General features: G+C 32.5%; 1 protein-coding gene across 1 annotated transcript; it reads left to right on the forward strand.

Moving 5' to 3' along the window:
- Nucleotides 1-380: 380 nt before the first annotated feature.
- Nucleotides 381-1,226, forward strand: LOC149255223 (putative purine permease 11). Its single transcript, XM_089454980.1, has one exon. The coding sequence runs from the start codon at nucleotides 381-383 to the stop codon at nucleotides 1,224-1,226; it is 846 nt and encodes a 281-aa protein (XP_089311106.1).
- Nucleotides 1,227-11,755: the final 10,529 nt, after the last annotated feature.

Raw genomic sequence — 11,755 nt, forward strand, 5'->3', positions numbered from 1 at the left:
TAAACTAACAGTTTGGTTGGAAATGGCGATCCCACCAACAAACAGAAATTAAAATAACAATGTGGAGTGGGAAAGCAAGAGCTAAACCCACCAACAAACAGAAATTAAAATAACAATTTGCAGTGGGAAAGCAAGAGCTAAACAGAAATTAAAATAACAGTTTGGATGGAGAATTAACAACGCAACGAACAAACAGAAATAATATAACCGTTTGGACACACAATTATTAACCTCATATTTTTAGTTTCATCATGAGAATCTCAGCTTCAATTAATTAACTAGAGAATTATAGTGTGAAGATTTATATTGCGAACCAAAACATTTTTTCCTCAATATGACTTGAAATTTGGAACGAGGATTTCAAAAATGTCTAGTAAGATATGGAAGGAGAGGGAGAGTGCGAGTTGGAGTGCGATAGCGAGCGCACTGAAATCGATTCTGAAGCAGTAAATGACAGTAGCAGTAGCATTCATGTTGGAGACGATGAGAGAACTTTGCAGTGGTCGGTGGTTTGCATTTGTTTTGTTGCTTGGATTTTGGGATACTCGGCTGGGACCCTGTTGACCTGCTCGTACTTCCAACGGGGCGGACATATCCTTCTGCTACAATGGTTGCTATTATGTATAGGTTTTCCTATACCACCGCTCCCCATACTAATTGACCCACAAAACAGATTATCCTTTGCTGCCGCCAAATTTATGCTGGTATGCGGATTTTTGGGTGGAATGTCAATTAGGATCTCAGCGCTTTATCCCTCTGGTAATGCTCTTCTCTGCGTCACCTCCTTCGTTTTCGGTGCAATGTTCACTTTTCTCTTATATCACCACGGGATTACACCACGTTCTTTGAACTTCATCGTGTTTCTTCTCGCTAGTGCAGTTGTGTCTGGAATCTGGTCCAGTGGCGAAAGACCAGGAGGAGTAAGCAGAGACCGCTTCATTTTGGGTTCTGTTTTCATCATTTTAGCCTGTGCAATCAATGGGCTGCTTCTCACACTGGCTAACCTAGCATTCCAAAATTTCTCCATTATTTTCGTATCGCCTGGACACCTGATATCAGAAGGCCGCCGTTCCGTGACACAAACAGTGGGCTACTGGATCACTCTCGCCTGCAATTTAGTAGCATGGCATACCTTTTTCCTTGCAACCATTGGATTGGTTTACATCGCTACTTCTTTATTTTCAAATCCAATCTCAACGGTCACCGTGCCTCTCGTTCAAATGTAACCAGAATTTTCATGCTGCAGTCTTTTTCTTCCTTGAGAAACATGATGACCTAAAAATACTGGCAATGTTATTGGCACTCAGAGGATTTATATCAACCCCACTTCGTTCAGCCACTGCAATTTCTCTTCAAAGTATTTCGCCATTCGAAATGCTATCCTATATGGTCTGAACAACATCAATTTTATAAAATTTGGTGTCCAATGATTTTAAGTCTTTTGTTTGCTCGAATCTCGAGTAGCCCAGGGTATGGTGAAAACTGAATTGACTAAGTAGGTTGAAGCCTTATTTATATATACATTGAATTAACCGAAGAATACAATTTGACAAATAATGACTTCGCACTCTATTGCCAATTTAAGGTTGAACTTACACAGAGAAAAGGTTGTACTTATCATTTTGATGGGTAGTGATAGGCAAATTTTAAGTAACATACATAAATTGTTGATGATTTTTGTAGGCCAATATTAATTAACATAATTGAATTTTATTACAAGTATATAAAAATGTTATAAAATATAAAATTTAATTTTATATTTATGTCTACCTAACAAATCATTTATATAAATTTCTAATAAAAAAATATATGTAATTATAAATATATTACATTATATTTATAATTTCATTAAAAAAGATGTTATTGTATTTTATGAAAAATTAAATTAAAAATAATATTCTACCAAAAACCTATTCAAACTAATCGCAATTATACTTCCACATTCTCATCACATCTGAATATGAGTATTATATTCTTAATTTGAAAATAATGTCCATTTTTCTTACTAATTAATAATCTTATTAATATATTACTCTCGATTTCAAAAATAACCCACCTGTCATTTTAAGAATTTTATTAATATGGCATTCTCATCCCATCTTTGATTGGAGTGTCATAGTAATAGCCTCTGACTATTATTTCTCATCTCATTGCCAAGTACATTGTGAACACTTCAGCTTTTTCATTGTATGTATTTTGATATATAATTATTTCCACTATAATAATTAATAATTTTATTAATATATTAATCTCGACTTCAAAAATTACCCACCAGTGAGATTAAGAATTTTATTAATATGACATTCTCATCCTATCTTTGATAAGAACGTCATAGTACTAGCCTCTGTGACTATTATTTCTCATCTCAGTGCCAAGTACATTGTGAACACTTCAGCTTTTTCATTTCATGTATTTTGATATATAATTATTTCCATTATCTATAATGTTTCGAATTTTTGGGGGTTACCGGGTGCAAGCCCCGGAAGTGATGATTGATGCTATGTGATTCGTTCTCCACATTTCACTAGTTTCAATCCCACTTCTTCACCCCTGTGAGCATCACACGATGCAATGAGTGCTAAGTGAACTATTCGAAAATCATGAGAAATTAGTCAGTTATGACTACCTCTCATGGAAATGGTCATACGTTTGAATGACTTACTTAACGCATGACTTACTTAACGCAGTTGAATCCCAAAAATGATATCTAAATTAAAATGTTCTTTAATTTTTTTCCCAAATCAATAATTTAAATTTCTTTGATTTAAATAGCTAGGTCTAATTTAAATTGTTTTATTGTTTTTCAGGATTATTTTTTTTAATATTTTTTTAATTATATTTAATTTAAATAAACAAATAATTAAATAAATATTATTTTTGTTTTTTACATAAATTTTATATTATATATATATATATATATATATATATATATATATATATATAATTTATTCTTAAAGTCTAACTTAAATATGTTATACGAATTTGTTTTCGTTTAAGGATAGTTCTTTTATATTTACTATATTATTCTTAAATATTATAAAATTTGAATAAGTTATTTTTATATTTAATATATATTTTTTAAACATTGAAAAATTTAAATTGCAATAACTTATTATATAAGGGTGCTATTACTTCCCCAAATAGAATAACAATTTCATAATACAACTACAGTGAGATTAACAACATGTGTCTAGACACAAAAATATGTGCAATACCACTCATACTATGTTCTTTCAATAATAATATTGAATATCATATTATACTATATGATAATTGTTTATTTACTTTCATGTTTGAATAGGTAAACAAAGATAATGTAAGTCAATGAATAGTAAATAATAGCATTGAATCTTGAATTAGTAAATAATAGCATTGGATCTTGAATCTATAGGTTAATTTTGTTTCTTTTAATATAAAAATATTATTTTAATTTATCTATTAAAGAAATAGATAATATAATAATAATATAATTTTGAATAGATATCAGATGAATGGATACGACTTATGACTTTTTGTTGAGATTTTCTGTTTTGAATAAAATAGTCAAAATCTCAGTAGATGACAACAATAGGAATTAGTTCCTAGATTAGCTCCAGTTTGTTGGGAGGGAGTTAATGCATCCTAAATTTGAGTTGAGAGGATTTATGAGGCAGTTAGATCCTCCTTGCTATAAAACAGGTATTCATACGGATTGTTTTTGGTGTGAGGGTGAGAGTTTGTGAGGATTTGATTTATGTAATCTCCTGTTTGATTAATAAAAATTTGTCAATGCCTATGTTTGGTGGACGTAGCCCAGATTGGTTGGGTGAACCACGTTAAATTCCTGTGTTGCCTGTGCATGATTTTATGGCTGTGTATATGTTTTATTGTTTGTTGTGCATCTGATCTCCAACAACTGGTATTAGAGCATGTTGGAGGTGCTGTTGATTGCTGGAGGCCGAGAACCGAGGCGAGTTGGACTTGCGTACTGGAGGTCGAGCGCAAAGGCGCTAGAAGTGCTTGGTGCCTGCTGCGTGAAGCAACGTGATTGGAGTCCTGCGTATGACGTGCTGGAGCCTTTCCTGCGTGAACTGGTGGTGCGTTGCCTGTGGAGAGTGTGAAGAAATAAAGTGGCTGACCGAGTGCTGCATACTGCTGCGTGGTGGAAAATCTATAACCTGGTGCATTGTTAATTGCTGCCTGGTGCATTGTTAATTGCTGCGTTGTTAATTATTTCTGGTGCGTGGACCATTAAGTTCATCGCTGGTGCGTGTTAATGAGTTGCGTGCTGGTCTCTCTTCTCCGATATGTGTTTCTCGTGTACCTACGACCATCATTTCCATATGCATCATGTAGGTTATGAGGTATCTTCATAGTAGAGTGTGATGGTTATGGTGTGCTTTATCACAATATTCAATGATGTGTGGATCATTCATTGTCCATGGCACCGTTATGAAATGTGTCACTAATGAATACTGCATATTATTTGGGCCAGAAGCAAGCAATTTTTTTTTTTAAATATTTGGGCGGTGGTCTTTAAATATTTGTAATTTTCACAGTAAACAAACAAACAAAAAGTTTTTTTTGTAAAAGCAAAGGCATATAAGGCATAGGCAATTTTCTTTTAATTGCTGGTATTTAAAAGTTGGGTTTTGGAGATTATTGTGTTTTTTGCTGATAGAAGATGGCGAAAACTCAAAGTGCCTGGTTTGAAATTGAGAAGTTTAATGGCAAGAATAATTTCGAGATTTGGAAGGTGAAAATGTACAATTTGCTTGTCCAACATGGTGTGGCAAAGGCGTTGTTGGGCAAATCCAAATAGCCTTACAACATCACAGATAATGAGTGGGCCGAGATGGATGAAAGAGCGATAAGTGTTATTCGAATGTGTCTAGCTGATGATGTCCTGTTTAATATCGTGTCGGAAACAACAGCTGCTGGTTTGTGGATGAAACTGGAGAAACTATACATGACCAAATCCTTAACCAATAGGATTCTCCTGAAGCGACAGTTGTACAGTTTGCGAATGAAGGAAGGTACATCGATTGCTGATCATTTAAATGCTTTTAATACTCTTCTTGTGCAATTACAAAGTATAGAAGTAAATATTCAATCCGAGGATAAAGCTATTACTTTATTGTGCTCGTTGCCCGAATCATGGGATCATTTTGTTACTTCTGTAAGTCTTAGTTCATCAGAAACTATTGAGTTTGATGATGTAGTTGCATCCTTATAATCGGAAGAAACAAGGAGAAGGTCGCATTCCGAAACCTCTACATCAGAAGCTATGATGGTTAGAGGTCGTTCGAAAGAAAGACACTCCAGGAGGTCGAGTGACTCACGTTCAAAGTTGAAAGGGAAGAAGAGTAAGCTAAAGTGTTGGTTTTGTGGCAAATCAGGGCATTTAAAGAAGGACTGTTGGAAGCGACAGCAGCAAACTTCAAAAGCGGATTCTTCGACAGAGAAGAAGGAGGCAAATACGACAGACACAGGTTCGACATCTGGTTCAGGTATGAGTGATGAAGTATTATCAGTTAATGTGTCAAATCATGGTCAACATTGGTTGTTAGATTCCGGTGCATCAAACCACATGTGTATCCATAAAGAATGGTTTAAGACATATAAATCAATTGATGATGGTGTTGTGTACATGGGTAATGATGTAACATGTAATATTGTGGGAATTGGGAGTATACAACTGCAAATGTTTGATGGGACAACAAAAATATTAACTGATGTGAGGCATGTACCAGGTTTAAGAAAAAATTTGATTTCATTAGGAGCACTTGATTCAAATGGATATAAAACTGTAATTCAAGGTGGAGTAATGAAAATTTACAAAGGTATTTTACTAGTTATGAAAGCTAAGAAGGTAGGAAATCTATTTCAGTTAGAAGGAAGTACAAGGTCAGCTTATGTGTCTACGGTATCTGAACATGACAGTAGTTCCATTCACTTATGGCATCAAAGATTGGGGCATATGAGTGAAAGAGGGTTGAAAATTCTGGCTAATCGCAAGTTACTTCCAAATCTAAAGTCTGGAAAGATTTCTGTAAGCATTGTTTGTTTGGAAAACAATGTAAACAAAAGTTTAAAACAGGCAAACATACTAGTAAAGGCATACTTGATTATATCCATTCAAATGTGTGGGGTCCAGCTCCTACAACTTCATATGGTGGTTCGTCTTATTTTGTATCATTCATTGATGACTTTTCTAGGAAAGTGTGGGTCTACATGTTGAAAAGGAAGTCTGATGTTTTTTCAGTTTTCAAGCAGTTTAGAGCATTGGTAGAAAACAGCACTGGTAGAACAATAAAATGTTTAAGAACTGACAATGGTGGTGAGTTTACTTCCAAGGAGTTTGACAGCTATTGCAAGGATGCAGGGATCGAGAGACATAAGACCACGGTTTATACTCCTCAGCAGAATGGAGTTGCTGAACGCATGAACAAGACTCTTCTAGAGAGATCAAGGAGTATGCTGACTAATGGCGGGTTGCAAAAGGAGTTGTGGACGGAAGTAGTGGCAACAACTTGTTATGTGATAAACCGATCTCCATCAACGGCGATAGGCTGCAAGATTCCGCAAGAGGTATGGAAAGGACACCCTTGTGACTATTCTAAACTCATAATGTTTGGTTGTGATGCATATGCTCTAGTGCCTAAACATCAACGAACTAAATTAGATCCAAAGTCGAAAAGGTATATCTTTGTTGGGTATGGTGTTGGAACAAAGGGATATAGATTGTGGGATCCTACTACCCGCAAAATCATCATCAACAAAGATGTAAAGTTTAATGAATCCTCTCTTGTACAATTAGATGTAGATAGTAGATTGAAACAGGATGATGTATCCGATTTTTAGCACATTCAGTTTGATAGCATTTCTAATGATAGTCATGATGACCATAGTTCAGATACTAGCCATGAACAGGTTTCAGAATCAGATCATGAACAAGGTGCAGGTCTAGATCATGAACAGGTCTCAGATACTGATCGTCAAGAAGTTCGTACAGATGATAGTTTGCCAATCGAGGAAGCGCCAGAAACATCATTAAGGAGGTCGACAAGAATCAAACGGCCACCGAGAAGGTATGATGATTATGTCACTTCTGTTGCATTTACTGCTAATGACGATGAACCTCTGTGCTTTCAGGAAGCAATAGAAGGTTCGAAGAGTGATAAGTGGAAAGCAGCCATGAAGGACGAAATTATGGCCTTGGGTAAGAACAACACATGGGATCTGGTTGAGCTTCCGAAAGGCAGGAAAACTGTGGGGTGTAAATGGGTTTTCAAGCTGAAACAAGGTGTGAATGATACGGAAGACAGGTACAAAGCGTGGCTGGTTGCAAAAGTGTTTTCTCAAAAAGCCGGTATTGACTTTCATGAGATTTTTTCACCAGTGGTTAAAATTGTTTCAATTAGAATTGTGTTAGCATCAGTGGCTTTGCTTGATTTAGAGTTGCAGCAATTAGATGTTAAGACTGCATTTCTACATGGTGACTTAGATGAGGAAATTTATATGGAACAACCGGAAGGGTTTGTTCAGCATCGAAATGAGAAATTTGTTTGCAGGCTCAAGAAGTCTTTATATGGCCTGAAGTAGTCGCCTCGGCAGTGGTATAAGAAGTTTGATTCTTTCATGTTGAGTCAGAAATATGTTAGAAGTGAATATGATCATTGTGTTTATTTTAAACAGTTAAATAATGGCATATTCATTATCTTAGTATTGTATGTTGACGATATGCTTTTAGCAAGCAAAAGCATAGAAGAAATCAACAGGTTGAAGGCTCAGATGGCAAGGACGTTTGATATGAAAGATCTAGGAGCAACAAGACAGATTTTGGGCATGGAGATTTTCAGAGATAGAAGCAATGGTAAGATATGGCTATCACAACAAAAGTATATTGAGAAAATACTTTTGAGATTTGGTATGAATAATGTGAAGCCTGTGTCAGTCCCTCTCGCTTCCCATTTCAAGTTTTTTTCGAGTTTATGTCCTAATTCAGATGAAGAAAAGGATTATATGTCTCGAATTCCATATGCTAATGTAGTAGGGTGTTTAATGTATTCGATGGTGTGTACGCGACCAGATATTTCACATGCAGTTGGGGTTGTCAGCAGGTACATGGAAAATCTGGGTAAAGAACACTGGTCAGCAGTGAAATGGGTGCTTCAGTATCTGAGAGGCACAAATAGTTATTGTATCACTTACAATAAGAGTAGTGAATTTGTTTGCGGATATGTTGATTCCGATTTTGCAGGTGACTTGGATAAGAGAAGGTCAACTTCAGGGTATGTCTTTACTCTTGCAGGTGGAGCTATAAGCTGGATGTCAAAGCTACAGAACATTGTCGCTTTATCCACTACTAAAGCAGAATACATTGCTGCTTCGCATGCTTGCAAAGAGGCGGTTTGGTTGAAAGGTTTTCTTGGTGAGTTTGGTAGGTTACAGGACAACATCAGGTTACTTTGTGATAGTCAAAGTGCAATACATTTGGCTAAGAATCCGGCCTATCATAGTAAATCAAAGCATATTCCAATTAAGTATCATTTTGTAAGATAGGTTATCACTGAAAGGGGAGTCTCTCTTGAAAGGGTGCATACAAAGGAGAATTGTGCAGACATGTTCACGAAACCAGTTTTGTTAGAGAAGTTACGTTGGTATTTGGCTTCTCTTGGCTTGCAGAAAAGATAAAATAATAATAACAGGGCATCAGGCTAATTGTTGTCAAGGTGGAGATTGTTGAGATTTTCTGTTTTGAATAAAATAGGCAAAATCTCAGTAGATGACAACAATAGGAATTAGTTCCTAGATTAGCTCCAGTTTGTTGGGAGGGAGTTAATGCATCCTAAATTTGAGTTGAGAGGATTTATGAGGCAGTTAGATCCTCCTTGCTATAAAACAGGTATTCATACGGATTGTTTTTTGGTGTGAGGGTGAGAGTTTGTGAGGATTTGATTTATGTAATCTCCTGTTTGATTAATAAAGAATTGTCGATGCCTATGTTTGGTGGACGTAGCCCAGATTGGTTGGGTGAACCACGTTAAATTCCTGTGTTGCCTGTGCATGATTTTATGGCTGTGTATATGTTTTATTGTTTGATGTGCATCTGATCTCCAACACTTTTTAGTTTGATAAGAAATCTTTTAAATTTGAAAGTTATAATTATAAAGATATACCATGTATTATTGCTTAAACCAAAATATATATTGTTAATTAATAAGCTTATTTAAACTATAATGATATTTTTTTTAAATTTTAATGACAATTTTGAAAATAAATGATAAAGTATTATCTCAAAAAAATTGGCTTTTTTAAAATTTATTTTAATTATATATTTTTTATTATAATTATATATAAATTTAAAAGTAAAATAATTTATAAATTATGTATTTTTATAGTAAATGCACTATTATCATTTAATGAATTGTGTTTTATGGGATGAATCAACTTTGCTTACTATTGTTTTTTTTATAAGCTTCCTAAATATAATTCCATTAATAATAATTAATAATATATTGATCTCTCATTTATGTTTCTAACATTGTAAACAAAACGTTCACCATTCCTCTTTGTAAGTTTGGGTACTATTAACACAAATAGATGCAGATGAAATTACATAAAGAAATAAAGCCCATAAAAAATCTATAAAATGGGAAGCTCATGCACAAACGTTGAAACAAAATATATAATAGTTTCTTATTACATAGCATAATGACTCCTAATCATTTATATTATTGAAAACTACACATTTTACACAATCTTAAATATTTATTGCGAATAAAAAGCTCATGCCCAAACATTTAAAGAAAAAAAATACATAATAATTTCTTATTGCATAGCATAATGACTCCTAATCACTTATATTAAAAACTACAAATTTTACACAATCTAAAATTTTTATTTCTTTATTAATTCAAGTTCTACGCAAGGTAAAACACTTATCTCTATTAACTACTCCTAATCACTTATATTGAAAACAACAAATTTTACACAATCTAAAATATTTATTTCTTTATTAATTCAAGTTCTACACAATGTAAAACATTTATCTCTATTAACTTTTAGTAAATTTATATTTTATATATATCAAAAAACCATACATATATAATTAATTAATTAATTAATTGGTTGTATATATATATATATATATCAAATTAATTGATTATTATAGTATATTCAGTTTTTATTTTTTTATGCTAATGTTTTGCAACATTCAACCTGTATGGGTATTCAAAGAATTCTTCCTTACTTCTAAGCATCTTCAGGCCTAGAAAACCATTCCACAATGTTTCCAGCATTGTTTTGAGTTAGAATATGATATTATATTATTTAAAGCATTGTTTTGAGTTAGAATATGATAAGATATTATATTTATATGTATTTCCCATTTTTTATCAAGTTCAGCTCCATACATAAATAAATAATACGGTATAAAGTTTTGATATTTAAGAATATTCCTTTTCCTCTGCTTTGCGAATGAAAAGTTTTCTTTTTGTAAGGAATACCTGAAATCTGTTGTTTGTTTTTTTGAATCAGATTATTTTTTTCTCATATATTTGAAATAAATATGTATTTTCAAAGAAAGAGAAAAATAAAAGAGGATAAAATCTTTATTTCATAACGTATTCCATATATTTTATAATAGCTTTTTAAACTTCAGATGATAATCTATGAATAAACACATAGTATAGTGAATTAAATGATTTTTATAATGAGGATTTGTTATATAATGTTGATGGATGAATATAGTTGAAACTTGTGGTTTTTTTTAATTAGTTTATTTTATAAAATAAATTAAATTAAAGTAGAGTAAAGTAAAGTAAGATAAAATAATATTTTTATCTTATATATTTATAATAGCTTTCTAAATTTCAAATAATAATTTATTAATAAATAAATAAAGATTATAGTAAATTAAATGATTTTGATAATGAGTATTTGGTTTATAATGATGTTGTATGAAAATGGATGTATATTGAGTTTATGGCACTTTACAAACTCAAGAGTATTTAGATTTTTTAAAATTATTATTATTATTATTATTATTTTTTTTTTTTTGGAAGTATGAAGAGAAGTGATGATTTATAAGGTTAAATAAGGTTAATATTGTCATAAATATTTTGAAATTATAATATAATTTGGTTATACCGATAAAGAAATTGTTTCTCACTTTCAACTTTCATAGTATCACAAAGATAATATATTCTTGCATACCAAAGTGTTTTGGGAATGTTCCAACTTCCACCATCTTAATGTCACAATGATAATATATGCTTGAAACTCAAGTGTTTGGAAATGGTCCAAACTAGTTTTAGGATGTATCTCATGAAAGATTTTCATATTTTAGCGATCTTCATATTTTAGCGATCTTGGTTGGTATATGTCCCAATAAAAAATGAGAAAAACTTTTGATCTTTTATATTAGGGTTACTCACATTCATATATTATTATAGGTTATAGTTATTTGCTAATTTTTTTATTGCATCGTAGCTTCTCTTTAAAAATAGATATAATATTGATTTTAGTATTATAAAAATTATACAAAATCACATCTTCCTGTATTCCTCAATAATTTCACTAAGTTTTGGTATATAAGGAATGCTAGTGATTTTCTCTTAAGTTAGAAAAAAAATTAGGACCTTTATTCGGAGAAAAACATCCTAAAAAAAATGAAAAGAAAAAATATGCATCACATTAAAATTTATAAATTATCTAAAAATATACCAATAATAATAATTACATGGATATATAAGGGTGGCATAAGCGAGAG

This window comes from Pinus tabuliformis, chromosome 7 (genome assembly GCF_031772625.1).
Source record: "Pinus tabuliformis cultivar Carrire ecotype Pingquan chromosome 7, CPIR1, whole genome shotgun sequence".
Lineage (NCBI taxonomy): Eukaryota > Viridiplantae > Streptophyta > Pinopsida > Pinales > Pinaceae > Pinus > Pinus tabuliformis.

Coding starts and splice junctions, on each gene's coding strand:
- LOC149255223 (XM_089454980.1), top strand. CDS start 381: ATGGAAGGAGAGGGAGAGTGCGAGTTGGAGTGCGATAGCGAGCGCACT.